This window comes from Oreochromis aureus, linkage group 12, assembly GCF_013358895.1.
Source record: "Oreochromis aureus strain Israel breed Guangdong linkage group 12, ZZ_aureus, whole genome shotgun sequence".
Classification (NCBI taxonomy): Eukaryota; Metazoa; Chordata; class Actinopteri; order Cichliformes; family Cichlidae; genus Oreochromis; species Oreochromis aureus.
Genome location: NC_052953.1, coordinates 15,992,714 through 16,011,754, shown reverse-complemented (window position 1 = coordinate 16,011,754; position 19,041 = coordinate 15,992,714). Strand labels below are relative to the sequence as shown.

The 19,041-nt window shown below is 41.9% G+C and overlaps 1 protein-coding gene across 6 annotated transcripts in view; it reads right to left on the bottom strand.

Annotated features, from left to right (window-relative positions):
* Nucleotides 1-19,041, bottom strand: part of pde4d (phosphodiesterase 4D, cAMP-specific) — a 197,396-nt gene that overhangs the window by 35,446 nt on the left and 142,909 nt on the right. Inside the window, exon 1 of one of the 6 annotated variants that reach the window (XM_039620669.1) lies at nucleotides 14,366-15,318. The exons of 4 other annotated variants lie outside the window; for them this stretch is intronic. In XM_039620669.1, coding sequence (XP_039476603.1) covers nucleotides 14,366-14,454 — 89 coding nt within the window. In that variant the 5' untranslated portion in view covers nucleotides 14,455-15,318. Of the gene's footprint in view, nucleotides 1-356; nucleotides 568-14,365; nucleotides 15,319-19,041 lie in introns of those variants that run through there. One more of the 6 variants, XM_039620668.1, reaches the window with a different exon arrangement.

The window sequence follows — 19,041 nt, the reverse complement described above, 5'->3', positions numbered from 1 at the left end:
GATAACAGAGAACACACAGACTTTGTGTACATTTATAGAAGTAGTACAAACACAAATTAAAACACATGCACATAACATAGTCTCAATATACACACAAAGCAATAAAGAGAAATTACTCTAAAGCTTAACTACCCTAGAGAGTCACTAAATCTCCCTTCTCTTACCACTTCTTATTTTCTTATTTACTCCATAATTTCGACACACAAAAGAAAAGAAAAAGTAAAAGAGAGAAAAAAAAGCAGAATACATTGAATATCCAACAACTCAAAACATGCAGATGAAAAAAATGAGTTTATTAGGTCCCTTCTCTGGCATACCCTCCACGACATAGTTTCAGTTTCTAAGATGAGCCATACCCTCTCCTGCCACGAGGTTTGATGTCGATGGGCTTGTTTGTAGCACAGGGCGACCCGGTGGAGCAGGCGTGCCGGTACCGGGCTATCCTTTCCAAAGACAGATAATTCACTGGCAAACTCATTTTGATGCGGTTCTTAATCGGTGATGAACATAGACTCACGTCACAGACAGATGTGGACAGAGAAAAAGGGAGAAGAGACAGAGCGGCACGCCTGATAAAGCTATCTCGAAAGGAAGGAGGGAGGAGTGTGTGAGGAGAGATAGGCAGGTGAAGAGGGGAGGAGAGGCAAGCAGAGGGCTCAGTATGGGTTTGACTTGAAAAGAGGAAAGAAAGGAGAAATATGGAGACTGAGGAAGGGGAGACGCACATGAGGAAGAGCGAGCTAATGAAGCTTTTCTTTCAGAAAATGAAACTGAGCAAAGCAATGCTTGAATTTGTTTCTTCCATGCTGATTTCTTCTGCATGCAAACCACTAGAAGATTTTAAAAAATGTGCAAGAAACTGGGTGTTATAATTGCACACTGGCTTGCATGCATTTAACCAATCCATTTTGGAAATAGAGGAAAAATAAAACAACCAGCTTCTAATGAGTGTTTTAATGTTAAACTCTCTCTCAGTTTTTTAAGAGTTCTTAAGCCACTTATTATGGGCTATGAAATTAGCTCACACTAGCTCACACGATGTGTAAAATAATACTTTCCAAGTATTCCAAGTAAGCATTACACAAAACAGGAGGAAGGTTGTTTATAACGTTGCTATAATATACTTTAATATATGTTAAACCAGATGCTAGTTAGCACAAAGGCAAACAGTGGCTTTTGAATTCAATTTTTTTTTGGGGGGGGGAGCACAACTATGACTGTGCAATGCACATTTACACATAATATGATGACCTGAAAAATAACAGCAACAAAAGAAGTAAAGTACCTCATCCCATATAGGAACGTTTCACCCTGGTAGTTCCTATATTTTACCTGTTGATGGCAGCAGAGCAGCACAAAACATACCTTACACTATATTACAAAATAACACATGTAAAATGTACAGTAGTAACTTAAGTTTGAGCCAGAACACTTGCAAACGAATTATGGAAAGACATGTTTATTATTTTATTTCAATTTTATTTCAAATGAAGCTTACGGGTGGTTTTGCAAGATAAGGTGTCATGATTAGAGCTGCGACTGGAATGGGATCCACTAAGCAAGGAGATTCATGGCCTTTAAAAGAGACAACTATCATTTATTATGTTATATAATTTTCAGATACTTCGCTGCTATAAAGACAAAGAGCTCTAAATCACTGGAGTGTTTTGTTACTTAGCTGCCAGCAGGGGGCAGTCTGCTCTGCAGGGAAAATGTATGCACAGGTGGGTAAAGAAGGCAAACACAAAGCAGCCCAGACCCACAGAGCGGTAAACCTCTGTGGGGTTGCAGCTTCAGCTCAGCTCTGACAAAAGCAGCCAGCATGTGACAACAGCTCCTGGGTGGACAAGGAGGCTGTCAAAGTCACAGACGCGATGACAGACACAACAGGCTTCTTCACTCGTACTGAGCCGGCACCATATGAGCACACCTACACAGACATACACACACCTACACAACGCTGTCTGACTGCAAGTATTATAAATACACACGCCACAACATATACAGACATAAAACACACACGGGTCATTACACCAACGTGATACAAACCTCTACATCTCTTGTGTATTCTCACAAACACAACCTGTAACACAAGCGTATGTTTGCTTAGCTGCCTAGTCAGCCACACACCATCAGTGCCAGCGACATGCTGTGACAGAGCGCCAGGTGACGGTTTGACTGTCGTCACTCAGTGTCCCTGAGGCTCAGAGCTATAAAACTGGAACTACTGTATCTGAACGCTACATGCAAGCTGCAACACCTTTTCAAACCAAAGGTGTGTGTTATACAAATTGTTTTCAACAGTACACTGTAAATCATACTTAAAGGGATTTAATCACCGTGACTGTGCTGTGACTAAACTCTGGAAAGAGGGTGAAAAAAAAATATCGCAGAGCCACAGAAGAAGAAAAGTGAAAAGAAAACAGTGGAGGGAAAAGCTGAATAGTGTAATCAATGACGGGGCCAGGTGACAGGGTTGCAGAGCTCTACAGGTTAGTACAAAGGTGAATACAGTACATGGCTAACAAACTGGCTGTGTGCCAGAGAGACAAGGAGGGCTTTGATTTACTGCGTCCTCTCATGACTGGCAGGGACAATGCAGCCTGGGAGTGGGAGAGGGAAGGAGGCAGAGGGAGGACAGAAACAGAAGCATTAAGCAATCCGCAGGACACACTGTATGACATCAAGTCACTAAAATTATTATTCGTTTCTTTCATTTCATGTCATAAATACCGCTGAAAAGGTGTATTCTCATGTTAAACAAGGCAAAAGTTTCAAATAATGTGGCAAAAAAACTCAGGCCTTAGACTTCACAAAACTGAGTAGTACCATTATAAACATTTTTTCTCACTGCCTGGACTGATTTACACTTAATTGGCTGCTGTTTCAATATTCCAATGAGATCCAGAAAGCAAAAAAACACTGACTAGTATGCAGTACCTTGCAGTTTTTGTAATATTTTGTTATCTTGTGCAACTACTATTTCTTCACAGCTCTGCCTTTTTAGTGAGTATCGCTAGAGTTTGGGCAACAGCAAAGATACTCTTCTCACTGCTCTCTGACTCATGGCTTCTTCAATGATTTAATGATTATAGGGCAGCAGATTAGTAAGATAATCTTATTAAAGCGCTCAGAAGACAATTATTAAGATGGGCTGTGAGGAATAGGCATAAGAAAGGGAAAGGGCTTTATTAGTTGGCCCTCTGTTGCCAAGCTTTTTCTATATACAAGGACAGGGAACGAGAGGAGAAGAAGGGCTTTTGCTTTCTACCCACCAGGTTTGTGGAGCTGTGCTAATGAAGAAAGCATCTCCATTTGAGCTAACCGAACGGCAGTAGTGTGATATAAGAAGAAAAAGAGAGTCGTAACTATGAATTAAAGCTACTGAAGCAGCTCAGGGCCATGGCAACTGCACCTGCCGTTGCAAGAAAACTGAATATGATTAGATTGATTGGATATTTGTTTTCAAGTAGATAAATCACCAAAGGTAATGTGATTAAGAGACAACAACCGAATGGTAATTGAGCTTCAGGCGGTACTGTATTTGCAGCTCTCTGCCAGTCACGCCGCATTAAAAGCAGCTGTCATGTGTGTCAAGGAGCAATTCCTTCGCCTCAGCTCGACTCACTCTTCCCGCCTGCCTTCACGGTCCCCCTGCTAGATTCATGTTTATAATGTGGTTGCTATGGTGACCTGGCAGAATTCAAAAGGGACAGGTAGGTCCTCGCAGCCAATCAGGCATCAGTTGCTAAGGACACGGTGGCAGACTGTGTAATGAGAAAAGGAGAACTGACAGGGTCAAGCCAGTGAGACCATTTAGGAGAGTTAATATTTTACCTGTTAAGGTCCACTCAGGGAAAGGACGTCTATTGCCAAGAAGTTCGTTCTAAACAGCAGCCACCTAATGTGTGTGACAGCCGCCATGCATGAGTTACCTGTGATCTATTTATATGTCCAGCTGAGTCACAGGCTGGGGAGGATTTAAGCTTTCTCACCTATTGTTTAGGTCAGAAACTCACCAGAGTACAGAGGAGAATAGAAAGCACATGCAGCGCAGACCGGAGGGAGAAATAAAAGGCTGGAGAAGCGTGACTGCTTAAGATAAGACCAACAAAAGCTCTTAGTTATGCTGTGCAATGTGCTCTCTGTAAGTGCAGATGCATTCTGCTGCATGCAGTACTGAGAGCGCGAGTGGCGAGAGAGAGATGTCGTGATGTGTTAAAGCTGAAGCGAAGCCGGACATTATGAATGTGAGAACCGTGTACTGAGACCAGCATGAAGGATTTTGTCTCAGAGGCATAAAAACACTTGTGTCAGCACAGCTCTCAGAGTCACATCAGAAAGTTGGCGGACCAGAATCATAAATGGCTTCAAGTAACCACTAACACTCATTCCTCCTGAATCTGCCAATTTCATTTTTTTGTTCACGGTTTAGTTTATAAAATAGCAAAATTTTGAATGCTTTACATGGTCAACATCATCATGATGGAGGGGGATATCAGAAGGTCTTTTCTTATGATTTCATGTAGACTGACTAATTTGTGTCTCAGCGTCCAAACTATATCTGAAACAGGCAAATTTATACATTTAACACCTGCAAGGACAACAAATACTACTCTTCCTTCAGGCAGGGGTGGGTGGTATACAGGTTTTGACACCACCATCGCAACATTACCATCATATCGTGTTTCGCAATGTTGCAGTTTTGCAATACATGTTTTGACTTTTGCAAATAAACAAAAGACAACGTGCAATGAACAATGTCTAATGCACAGGATAACAGTTAGTGTAGACACCCCGAAAATGTATTGTCTTGCTATGAATGCACGCTGCTCTTAAACTAGCCCAATCTTTATCTTTTCGGAAGCTGATCTTATGGGTAACGTATATTGTCCTGAAAGGTTAGGGTAGTAACACTTGGATGAACTGCCACTTGCTTTAAGATGGTAGTTCTAAATGAAGTGTCAGTTTACCTGTAGACAAAGGATCTTCTTGTTCGGTGTAATGAAACAAAAGAAGTGTCTAATCTAAATGTAAAGGGGCTTAAAGTAGGGAGCCGGTGTGCACAATGACTGACATCGTGCGTGTATTACAGTTTAAGAAAAATGGGGCAGTCTAATATGTTCAGGACACAGATTACTCATTGCTGTGGGTTAGTTACATGCTCCACCTCTGTAAAATAAAACATGGGCCTATGTAGGATGATTTCTTTTATTTCTTTTTTCACAGGCAAAACTTTTAATTTTCTTTTAACATGTGCTCCCACACATTGCCGACTGAGGAAGGATAAAGATTTATAAGCTTATATAAGCTTATATCGCATATATTTGTAATACACTGTCTCTATAAAAAAGTTCCACAAACATTTTGGGGTTAGGCTTCCAAGCATGGAGCTGTTGTTGATGTATCATCAGGGGTTTTAATATTCCATTGTTAGAAACAGCTGTGGTGCACAGACTTAGTCACTAGACTGTTGGCTACAACCCCAACAAAGACAACTGTTTACAATTAAGGCTGATGCTATTTAACGGTTTTATAATCTGGAAAAAAAACAGTTTAAGTAGCCTCTGCTTGTACAGTCCAAATGTGATCACAGCACTAACCATTAATCTCAAAAGTGGTTTTTCTCAGTGACGCTTGCTGCCGCGCATTAGAACAATAGAACAAAGCGCTGACATAAAATTTGTTTTGGGTATGACTTCCATGAGCCTTTGTGTGCTTTGGGCAGCATGCCAGTGTGTACTGACAATACATATTGAGTAATAATATTATGATATGGGTCTTGAAGTGCTTTTCATTGTCACGGCTGTTGACCAGCTATGTTGTTAATTCTAAACCACTCAGTAGAGACTCAGCTATGGACATCACAGATACTGTTTTGGCTGGCAAGCTGAGGCAGTTTTTTGAAGGACACATTAATGGGAAGATGAATAGATGGAGGATAATGCAAATGCCCATGTCCTGCACAGCTTGCTCAATAAGCTCCTACATATCACACACACACACACACACACACACACACACACACACACACACACACACACACACACACACACACACACACACACACACACACACACACAGAGGGTCACAACTCCAGCTCTAGCGCACCTCAAGCACATGGTGAGGCTAATAGGCTTAACTTGGCAGCAGTCCCGGTGATGTCAGAGTAATCCCTCATTAAAACCTTGATGACATCACTACGCTGTTGAGAGTAAGTAAGAGCCGAGGCCACATATTTACGTATGTAAGGGATACCCTGCCAGTATACGCCAAGGATGCCCTCCGTAAGAGATTATCCAGGTTAAGCTGTTCCTCAAAACATACCCAGGGAACACTAGCGTCAGAGCGGCTACCTTAATTATAGTCTCTCCTCATATGCAGTTTATTAGGTACGCCTTCTCTTTCACACAAACAGCTCTAATCTCCAGAAATGGTTGATGGGATCTTGTTAACCTTACATGAAGGGTTAATGAACTGCAGACCACGACTGTGTTTGCAGTTCAAATAGCGAACAATAAGGACTACCACTTCAAATTCAGCAAGACAAAAGGAACTAAGCCTTGTCTTGAAAAGCTTCTGTGAGTTATGTTGCAGCTTAAAATTAGCAAAGTAAATACTTTAACTAAACCATGCTTTGAATTGGATCAGCAAAATGTGCAAAGTCGACTGATTTCTGTAGTCATATGTTCTTATTGCATCATCAGAATACGTGCACTCCTGCACAACAGTGTGTGATCACTGCTGATAGGTAAGCCACAAAGATATTGAAAAAAAGGAAAGCAAACAGTTGTGTGAAGAAGATTGCTTTGATTAGTGAAGAGAAATATAATGCAAGGGTCATTTAAGGACAGGCTCAAAATGGGACAACTCAACAGTGTGTTGCCAGCCCCAAACACTTGGATATTAAGGTCTAAATTTAGAGTCAGCAGCATGGATCTATCCAGGTGTTGTCCACTGTGCAGGATTGCAAGCCTCACTCAGCTCACTGAAGTTTAACTGGCAGTTTGCATGGCAGAAAATGGCTTATGTGATAATGCAGTTAAAGCAAATGAAACCTGAAATACTGAAACAGCTATTCATACACTTCTAGTACACACAACAATAATGCTGCTGGACAGTTTCTGATTTAGGCTGTTGCAAATCTCCTAAATAACAACAACTGAATTAACAGGGAGGAAACAGTCACCACATCTGGGAGCATGAACTAATTTAACAGCTTTATTAGTTCAACTATTCCTAATTCTAAGACTAGCAGAGCAACAGACTGCCTGGATCTTCAATTATTTTAAACACGTTTTTAACACAAACCCAAATTTGCTCCAGTTCAAAGCATAAAACTTCCAAAGCCTACAATTAAAAAAACAGGCTCTTCTCTTGAACATGTCCCTGCCTTTACTTTGTCCCTCTCACAGTAAAGACTGCTGAGCTGTACTGTCAAAAATTACAAGTCTGTAGTGGTACTAATGCAAATGCATAATGCTTACATAGGCTTCTTTAATGGCTTAGTAAATACTGTCAGGGCACAGAGAAACTAGCCTGATTTTTACTTATTTAGAGAAGACACAAAGGCAGAAAGTCTCTAACAGACAGCTTCAGCGCTAGCCCTGTGTACCAAGTTAAATAGATAATACGTGCAGGTAGTGTTGTCACAAATTCGCTCAGTGTCCGTGTTCATTGCTTTCCTGCTGCGAGAGTGTTAATCTCCACCCCGTGAGTGAGAGTCTGTCTTACCGGATGGATGAGAAGTGTAACAGTTTGGATTGTGCAAGTGGGAGTTCCCTCAAAGGAAGCACTCAACAAATACATTCATAAAATGCCAGCGCTTACGAGAATACCGAGAAGGGCGCATTACGTAGACTAAACACTGGTAATAAAAAGAGAATGGATGTGCAGCACCTGAAAAGGATCTCTGATTCAATGCACCAATAAAACTGAAACTGAAAATCTGTAACAAGTCAGTGCAGGAACATTTTGACTGTTCAGGTTAGTGGTTTGGTATGCTCCCGTATGCTCCTGCTCAACTTTATAATACACCCCCCCCCAAAAAAACAACCCAGAAATACATCTCAACAACTAACATCCCCTTCCTTTGTCTTGGGATTGGAATTAGTTGAAATAACAAAACTGCTTGTGCCTGTAATATTTCCAAATCCAGTCAGGTATGTGCGCAAGCAAGAATGTGTGTGAGTGATGGTGAGTGTGAGGGGACTCCCTCTCAGCCTAAGTCCTCCTAATCTGTTTCTATGCCTCCTCATAAATACTGCCGTCATCATGGCAATCCTAATCCCCATCATCGTCACGAGCAATTCCCCCCAGAGACAAACTCTGTCATCAACATGTTTTTCTGCTAATATGAGGTAACTCCCAGTACGTGTGTGATGTGTCCGTCTCCTATGTCTATGTACGCATCGCAAGGGAGGTGTCCGAATTAGACCTGGCTGATGGGGGTGACTAAGAACTGTTAAAAAAAATGAGCATAACTTTTATGGATTACTAAACACCTGCTTGGCAATGAAAACCTACAAGGGGTCAATCATTAAATAACAGAAACAAGCAGCCAAGAAATGGAAGCCATATGACCCTCCCCCCAGCCCACCTTCTATTCTCCACATCTTTTTCTTTCATTACAAGTGTTTGTTTTTAGCTGCGCTGAGAGTTTATAACGAGCTGCCGCAGAGGGCGGCTTTGTTCATCCAGGAAAGGGCCTGGGCCCGATAACATCTGCTGGCAAAAGAGAGGTTTTGTTTAGGTCAAACAGTGACGTACAAAGCTATAATGATATTTCCTAATTTCTTTGTTTTTTGCCATCAGCACTTTTGAATCAGCAATGACATTTGAATGTCAAGAAAAAAAATGATCATGGAACAGCGAGCGGTGAAGGACCTTTGTCAATAGGCTGTGTACCATGAAGGACAACGGAAGTAAGAAAGTGCTGATTATAGTTGCCTTGAGCCCAAATCTTAACATTCCATCTTTTGTACAGTCAACAGGCCAAAACAAAAGAGTCTAGATAGATAGATAGATAGATAGATAGATAGATAGATAGATAGATAGATAGATAGATAGATAGATAGATAGATAGATAGATAGATAGATAGATAGATACTATAATAGAGACTTAATTACAATATCAAACTACAGCAAGCAGCCAGCTGGACAGAGTAAACAAACCCAGGCAAAAACCCGTGTTGTAATTTACCAGCTAATCACTTTACATTTAACTAACACAAAAATCTGTCACAGTGTGCCGCTGCACAGGAAGTCCCAGCGCCCTTAACCACAGCTTTTGTTTCAAGCTGTCCCCTGTCTCCTGGCTGCCATAGTGTATTCTAACTGATGTGTCCATCTTCCTGCCTCCAGAACCAAACAACACTAAAATACCCTATTTAGCAGCTGCTGTGCTGACAGCAGAGAAAGACAGCAAAGGCTAAATGCACACTATCCATTATTACAGATAGACATTTAAAGTGAATATGACGTCAAAGCTACCTAAAGCTTTGACTTCATATCCACTCTACCTCATAAAGCTGTAACTTTATGAGGAACTGAAATGCTAGTAATAATCTCATCTGCAATTCATTGGGAGAGTTATGTAACTATGGCGCCGTACAGTCGTACCTGTCAAAGACAGTGGCGCTGAGTGAAATGCATCTCCCTGTCCCTTGATCTGTGTCTATTAATCAAAAATCATATCTGTGTATATTTCCAGTTGAGAGCTGTAGTTCAAAGCTGAAAAGACCAACACACTAAATACTGTGAGTGCATTTTTTGTTTTATCACCCACCAGAATAATAATGCAAAGATACAAATGGCATATGATTATTCAATCATTTTTTAAATGCTGAAAGCAGTCCATCATTAACTCAGCAAACAGACAAAGGTTGACTCATTTTATTTGTCTGGCCTGGAAAAAAAATTGATAATTGATTAAATAATTTTAATACTGCCAATCCAGCTAAAATGTGTTAGCCCATTGTTGTCTGCCAAAGTGAAGGCGTGCTTTTGGCTGTGCGACGCTGTAATGAACAACAACAAGAGCGCCTTTGGACGCTAGTTGTCATGGACTGGATCTCTTTGGGTATATTTCATGTAACACATGAGGGGTTGCTGTATTACACACAGGAGAAAGGGATCAACCGTGAATAAGAGGCAGCATAACACAATGAGAAATCCAGGAGCAGCAATGTGTGAAAGATACATTGGATGATGAAGCAAGTGGAAGGCTGGGGAAAAAGAAAATCTCAAGACTGCCAGTACTGACTGAGTCACTGTGTGTGCTCTGACAAACACGCACCAACAGCAAGATGTCCTGGGAAAATAGCTGTGAAATAATGATCATTTAGCAATTCAAAAGAGGGGCTAAATGAAATTTCTCCAACAGAGAGAAGGAAACACTGCTGTTGAGTCTTTATCTCCACAGCAGCACGTGCCAAACAGAGAACCTCAAACATATCAGTAAAAACATGTCGGCCAGGGTTCAACGAAGTTTATATTCAAGCTGGGATGGCAAAGCTCCAACGAAATTCTTACTAAAGAAATGCTTGCACAATGTAAGGATGACATTTATATGAGCAGGGACTAAAGATGCAATAACAGCTCAACCCTTTTGTCATAGGTGTTTACCAACCGATCTGCTTTTCCACTGAAGATTAATTAAATAGTCATAGATCTTTTGACCTGACTGGGCTGTCAGATATGCAGCTGCTGGCTTCTCTGTATGGCTGAGAGTGCAGACAAGTTATAACAGGTCATCACATTGACTTGATGAGTTTGAAATTGGTTATTTTATTTTTTGCTCTGAGGCAGACGTGGCTCAGGTGGTGGAGCAGCGTGTCCACTAATCGCAAGGTTGGCTCCCCCCCTACCCATCCACATGCATCCAAGTGTCCTTAAGGAAAGGCACAGAAGCCCCAGTTGATCCTAATGGCAGGCAAGCACCTTACATGGCAGCTCTGTAGGCGCTGGTACGTGAGTGTGTCTGTGCATGAATGGCAACCGTGCTGCAAAGCACCCTGTAGACCAGCTAAGCTCAAAATTTACAATCGATTTAAGATGCATTTGTGTATGCAAACTGTAGCAGCCAATATCATTAAAATATATAACCAGCAGTGCAGAGAAGAACCCGGTAGATTTCTGCTTCAAGACACACTATTCAATAATATCCTGTTACACTGCTGGGTCGCAGCTTTCTTGGCACAAATTATAGCTAGTATTTTTCTTTTCATGATGCTCTGATTTGCACTGTACAATAATCTGAGTTGCATACAAGCCAAGAGCAGTTATCAATCATTTCATTCACCATACACCCATCCAAAGCAGGTAGAAAGAATGCGGCGTAAGAAAATGTGTGAAGAAGAAACCGTGTTAAACTGTGTGGCCTTTTCAGGCGGGGAGTGAATTGGGAGCGCTTTTAATAAGGCTGAATATATCAGCATCACACTGCACAGTAGGCTGGCAAAGATTGATGCTGTAGGTGAACTGTAATGCTGTATTTCTCTCTCTCTCTCCCACACACACATATATACATATACTCCTGTTCTCCGGGACGCCAGTGACTGATGACTTTGTCTCCCCAAAAGTGACAGCAGGTCTCTGCAGCCTCCAAAAAGCCCATTTTAAAATCTCCGCCTCAGTCCCAGCAAAGTAACTCAGAGTGATAGAAAGCAATCTAAAGTTTGGCTGAGATTGGCCCAGAATCAATGACAATGTGCAGTGGGAGAAGGCCTCAAAGAAATGAGATAACAATGTCTTGCGTCTTGTTATCTTACTGACAAAATGCGGTACATCTGAGGTAGCCACCCTCGGGGCCAACGACAGTTAAGGACAGGAGGGAGAAAAGGAAGGGAATGAGACCTGATGTCCTCCAACTGCTTACTTTTTTTTTTAATACCCCTCAAAAATGTAATATTTGACAGTACAGTAATATTTGACAGTGACAGTACACACCACCAATGTAAAGCAGAGGGAGGAACAGAGAAAAGCGATGCAGCAATGCATTTCCAGCCCATGTTCTAAATATAGCCTTGTCTATTCTCTCTCCCCAGTCTGTGAGGCGCTGGATTCACTTAATTGGATTACTACACACACTTTTCATTTCCTTTCTGGTTAGTGTTTAATGAAGTTTAGACAATCATACATCTCAGTTTATTCATTGTGGGCCTGTGGGCAACACCCAGCCCAGTCAAACATTGCAGGACAGAGCGGTTGTTGCAAAGCTCTTGAGAGCCTGGGTATTTTAACTTCAGGTATACAGAGGCTGGAAGCACGGTGATCGATACAGATGCAAAAAGTAAAAATAACCTGACAATAATGCAGTGAGGAGGCAGAAAGAGGGAGAGAGAAAGAGAGGGTGCATAATGTTCTTCCATGGCTTGTGCAGTGAGTCGCATCTGCTCAAATGCGTTATTTTAGCTTTTAAAGGTTCAACAAATCCAGTTACGTATTCGCGTGTGGGTGAGTGCATATATGAATTCATATTTTAGACAGGCATGGATTTATCTTTTTAATCTTTATCAGCCTTCTTCTCTCAGTGCTTCTTGACTCGTATGCCACAGGTTTAACACGCAGAGAAGGGGATGTGTCCATTATCACGGTGCAATGAATAGCTCCTCCTGAAAGCTCCTCTTCACTCACACACCAACATATCAGTCAAATAGATTTACTGCTGTAGAGAAAGGGGGGGGGGAATCCTGCCTGAGGTATAAACCGAGTCTGACAAGCACATCGCCCATTTCCAGAGACAAGTCTCTGACAACTGTGACAGGCGTGAATTGTCCAACACTGTCACGATATTTGCTACATCCATCCAATTCAGCACTGCAGTGCATTCCAGCAGACTGTGAACCGCATCTTAGTGAGATTTTGCTCAAATAAATCAAAGAATCCCATGCATGGGAGATTATACAAATACCTGTAATAGCTTTGATTATTTATCGTTTATCATTTGTGGCTTGTGAATTTCAGGTGAAGCAACAAGAAAGTAAACTAGGTGCAAATGAAAATGCAAAAACCTAAGACAGGCTTGGATGGTAACATACAATGACTTACCACTTACAGGCTAATTTACTTAATCTTTACACAATAGGCCCCCATAGCCCCAGGCTATGTTTATACAACCTGACATTGCATGCATGATAATCCCTGCAGTGTATGTGGAAAGAAGAAGAAGGAACCAGGATGTTTTGCTGTGTATCTGTTTACAGTATCTGCATGTACAGTGTTACCAAGGAGGTACTGCTTTTGTAATCCGCTACCTGACTGAAAGGTAAACCCTGTGTGTGTGTGTGTGTGTGTGGGCATGCATGTGTGTGTTTGTATACGTATGTCTCACTAGCTGGGTGGACACGCTTGCGTGTATCGCATCCATCTGCTTCATCATATTTATTCTTCTGTGCTCTTTCCACGTCTACAGAATTTTCACTGTCTCTGCTGGAAATGTCACTAAATGGTCCTGTATTTGCAATATTCAGCCGAACAATACACTCAGTTCATGGCGGGGTTTTAGATTCGACATCTATTTCATGCATTTATCATGCACATGCTGTGCAAAATAAGCAGATATGTCAGCTGAATTATCCCTCTGCTTTTACATGCATCATGCACCAGTTTACACCAGAATAATCCTAAAATACTGTGCGCCATACCAAAAACATGGTGAAGCTAGAAGATAAATAAATAAATAAATAAGACATCAGTCCTTTTCTGAGTGCACTGACATTAAATCTCTTTTGCATGATTAGCATGAGAAAGTCAAACCACTGGAAATAAGAATGCTGCTCATATCCCAACAGCCCGCTCTGATGACATCACTGACTGCTGTGTCCCTCCCAGTTTGAACATAGCTGGGAGGCAACTATTCCCATAAGATATCCATCCTAAGTATGACTAATCAAAACAACAGCAATAAAAACCTAACAGCACGGCCCTTTTATCAAAATATTTTTCCAGCACTCGAAAAGGGGTCTAAGTGTTACAGCACCCACTGCGAGCGTGTGTGTGTGTGTGCGTGCACTATTCCTGACTCGCTCTCACATTTATGGATCAACTGAAGCATTTAGTGTGGGAGAAAATGACAGGAAATGTCTGGCCCATTAAACAATAAATTTCCCCAAACACATCTGAGCCAAGCTCGGGAAAAAAATGCCACAAGGCTGGGCTAGGCTAGACCTAAGGGAACTCTAACCATGCTATAAAATCAACAAACATGTGCACAAACTGTGCGCGTGCTAATACACAACTTCATGTGTTTTAAATTAACTTCTGGGAAAAAAACAGAACAAAACAGTAAACCCACTTGAAGATAAAACCACAAACAAACAGTTTCAGCTGCATGTTTAAAACCGTCACCACTACAAATACTCACCATATCCAGGAGTGCCTTCTAAAAGGAAAATGACTGAGGTGCATCATGGACCTGTCAGTGGGAGCACCTGGGCATTGTCCAGGCTTCATACCAAAGCTGTGTCAGCGCTGGTCCCGCTTCCTGTTAACCTTTCACCCCTTGAGCACCCCTTTTTAAAAAAATCTATTTAGCTATATATCCACAAACACTGCCCCACAGTCTACGTGGGCCGCGGCACATAATGTAGTGTCCCATGGTAAAGTTCACTGTTGTGATGCGTGCATTCGGAACAGTTCTCAAGTAAAGAAAGAGCTCTTTCTGAGTTTCCAGCTTCACTTGTTAGGTCCTAGGGCATCATTACCAAAAGCGCCAGCTTGTAACAAGGCAGTTTCACAAATCAAACTATACAGCACCATAAAATCCATTGAGTTCCTTAAGGAAGATAAAAATCCTGCTAAATGTGACGGCTTAAAAGAAAAGAAACGTAAACTGGAAGAAACTGAAAAGCAGACTTAAGCCCAGTGTGAACTCAGTTTTTAAGTGAGAGTTTCAGCAGAGCGAGCACACAGGCGGCCACCCAGCAGGACCAGCTAAGCTCTCCGGCCGCTGCTCTTTTTTCCGTGGGATTCTTCCGGCAAAGGTTTGGAAATTACTGTCCCACATCCACATGGTGAACCGGTTCAGGGACTCATTCCTCCGGAAAGCATTCCTTTTCCTGACAGCCAAACGACGCCGGTTGGGGAGGCAGCGGTAGTCACACCAGCATGACAGAGCATGTTACACACAGAGTCACTCACACATTCACATTTGCTTTCATCCTCTCGGCTTTGCCCCCTTTGTCTCTATTATTTTGCGTCTCCCTCTCTGTTCTGCCCTTTCACAACCTCCCAGGGAGCGAAGTGAGGAAGTAGAGAGGGAGAGAGAAGAAAAAAACAAAACAAAGCAGAGAAGCGTCTCTTCAGTATCTCGCCGTCTCTCTCTGTCTCGCTGCTGATCGTCTCTGCCCTCCTTCTTCCCGCCTCCCTCCTCCCTCCAGTCAGTGGGATGTCCTGACCCTGTGTAATAGGTGTGCCTGCCCTATCCAGTCAGCTAAACCTATGGATCCTCTTAACACTTCATTCAAGGGAGGAACAAGACAGCACATGTACAACTTACACACACACACACACACACACACACACACACACACACGTACACACATACAGAAAACCTCACTGCATAGTCAAAGTGTTGACAGAAGTAATCCCTTTCATTTCCTCCCCTTAAATCAGCTGCTTTACGTTTCATAGTAATGTGTGTTTGTCTCTGTTGGAGCCCTCCTTCGTCATAACAACGCAAGCGCTGCTGCTGCCCTGTCAGTTTGTTTTTGACTTTTGCCACTCTAAGCACACCCTCTGTCTGTTTCTGGCGTCTGCGTGCATGCCGGTGAACCATGAAATTTCGAACCACATAAAGAAAAACCATTGTTTTGTTTTGCTTTTTCTTTCCCTTGCACATATTTGTGTGTATAGACTGTAACTGGTGCCTACAAAAGCATACAGGGGGCCTTCCAGGCAGGTTTGTCTCAGAAAACTTGACGTGCAGGATGTCACTGCCTTTAATGCAATATAATGCATTCCTCTGTTCTTACACCAGCGGCTCCAGATGGACTCTTTAATTCTGACTGTAAGGAATTAAAAAAAGTAAATGTCATGCTGTCTTTTATGTGTACTTGGTTACAACAATAACCAGATAAATCACAGCATATCTACAGTGGATTAATTTCCGTGTCACTAAGAGTACATGTCTGTCCGGTGCAGCAGTCTGCCTGCCTGTGTGTGTGTGTGTGTGTGTGTGTGTGTGTGTGTGTGTGTGTGTGTGTGTGTGTGTGTGTGTGTGTGTCTGCATATCAATTTGCGCATTTATGTGCAATTGGTGTTGGCAAGGAAGTTGAGTCGAGGTTGGCGTTAGCCTGCTAAGGTTGTGTGTGTACATGCTTGTGTATGTGTGTGTTTTATTAAAAGCCATAGCTGTGGCTAAGCTCCAGTTGCTGCGGTCTGAAAAACAGGATCCAGCGCTGCTTCTTACACACATCCTGCCCAACACACACGTCAGCAGCTTCTCAACTCCTGCCAAGAGTCAAACCACCTCGCAGCCTCTCTAAGTCTGCACCTTCAGCCACAACAGCCACTCTTACACAGGGTGGAGGAGTGCTGTATGTTGAGGAATCTCGCTTGTAGGAAAATGAATGCTGAAGAAATGCGGCTCGTTTGGGAAATGTGGGAAGTCTGTGTGCGTGGACGGGGCCGGGTTGACAGCTTAGGCAGCAACTGGGAGTAAAAATAAAATTTAAGTGTCTTTAAAAGTTAAACAGGGGAGCAGCTAGAAAGCACTGAAGCACCTGTTATTCATTATGTACACATACAGAAAAACATTAAATCTCCATCTGTCTTTCTTCTTTATTCCCGAAACAGTCATATTGTTACAGAAATCATGTCTACAAACGGAAAGCAAAGTCAGAAGTCTAATACATATATATATATACATATATACATATATATATATGTATATACGCACTGTCCCAGCATAAATGTGTGTGCGTTATTGCATAACCCAAGTCACTGCTTTGGGGACTGTTGGTCCCTGTTCTGCACAATGCTGGTGAGCTGTCATGACTCATCACGGAGAAACTGGAGGAGAGAGGAAAAAAATAAAGCGAGTGTAAAAGCAGAAACAAATAGATACAAGAGAGATAGTGACAGCGAAAGAGAAACAGAAAGCAGAGGTATGGCGCAGGGTTGAAGCAGAAATAAATATAAATGCCAGCATCTTTAATATATATATATATATATATATACACACACAATTGTACTATGTAAAAAGTGCACCAGTGACAGATCTAGGTAAGACCGATGAGCTATACATGAAATGCAGCGGTGACGCAGGGGCGCGGAAACCTTGAAACAACCTAAGGCTAGTAGAATTACATGTTGTTGGCATAAAGTACTGGAACAGTATTAACGTATCATCATCGGTGACCTCTGCTTGTAAGCAGAACAATGTATTTTCCATCTACAAAACATCACATCATATTTGAATCAGGCCTTTTCCATTACATTAGCGGTCTGCGTCTATAACTGGGCATCGGGGGGGAAAGGGCCGGATTACACAACGGAACAAGTGCGTATCGATTGCATGATGTACTGACATTTAGCAAAGTACTTTTCTTTAGTTTGCTGCAAATCGATTGTCCAGAGAGCCCAAGCTGAACAACCTCTGCAGTCTAGTCATAGAGCTGGCCCAACAGCATGGCCTGCCAGCAGCATAACTGCTCCAGGTGTTTGCAAACCAACACTCCTTTGACTCTTGATGCTCTAAATAACCCTCAAGAAATGTAAGACGAAATTTATAACAGTGGAATCAATACTGTGTTAAGCAGTAATGCCTAATAAACATGCTGTGACATTCAATTAACAAATTAAAAGGAGAATTATATCAATACAAGCCCATCTGTATGAAAAAATTCCACCTATTTTACATTCAAATATCAGAGCAAATCTCTCTAGAGGCTGACAGAAAACTGGGCCTGGTGTGCATTGTTCCTCTGAGGTAAGCCAACTGTCCATCACTCTGAGTGTCACCCTGGAAATGCCTTGCTCCTCCCCCCTTGCCATTCAAAGATGGTTATGCAGTGGCATTTCAGCAAAGGTTAACTCATTCCCCCTTCAAATCAGATATTTGTAATTAGATTCCTACATCTAATGGGGACACGGAGGTTTCAAGGGCCGTTTAAAAAATGTGAAGAATGTTTAAGTAGCCACAAAAATCACTCACTTGTGCAATGGAGAGGTTTTACAACTCTTTGATTCTTAAGGCAGACCAACAGACTGAAGGGAGGGGCTTAATCTATTAGGAAAATATGCAGCGTTACAACAAAGCAGCAGCTGTGGTAAGTGACGCAGAACGTGTGCTGTGCAAACTCAATCAGATAGCTCACTCACAGTGATGAAAACTAGGCTGCATACATTTAGGTAACTAAAAATTGAAAACACATCAAATTCAGGCCTATAATGAAAGTGAGTGAAAGATGACTAACAGCACAAATCTGCCACAGTAAAGATTATCCTTCAATGTGTTTTATTTAAGCTTATGTCTGTGCCAATATTATGACTGCATCTGCTCGGCAAAACAGTTTAAGTACAATGTGACGAGACTAACAAACAAAAAAAGTAAATGTTCCTTAGCAAACAAAAAAAATGGATTAAGCTAAATTTGACAGGCTTATAATGTGCCTAATTACACAACAAAAATATCTATGCATAAGTGAGAGTTAGACTCTAACATTGTGTCAATCTACCACACACACACACACACGCACACAGATAGTTAATCCATGGATGTTCTCATCACTATCCCCCAATACAAAATAGGAGTTTAACAAAGCTCAGGCCTAACATCTGAAGAGTCACACTTAAGCAAACATGACTGAAATAAATAATTCAAAGGGAAGATTCAAAGCGAACAGACACGAGGCGAAATCTGCCTCAATTAATAAGTCATCTCAATGAGACGGTGGGCCAGACAGCGCGGTTAAAAGCTTCACGAACATCCCGTTCGAAACCACCGTTGTAAATGGTTACGTCTATTTTGACTGCTTCGCAAGGCCGTTCTCTGAGAGCAGGTACAGATGGGATCGTACTGAAATATCAGCGGTCCAT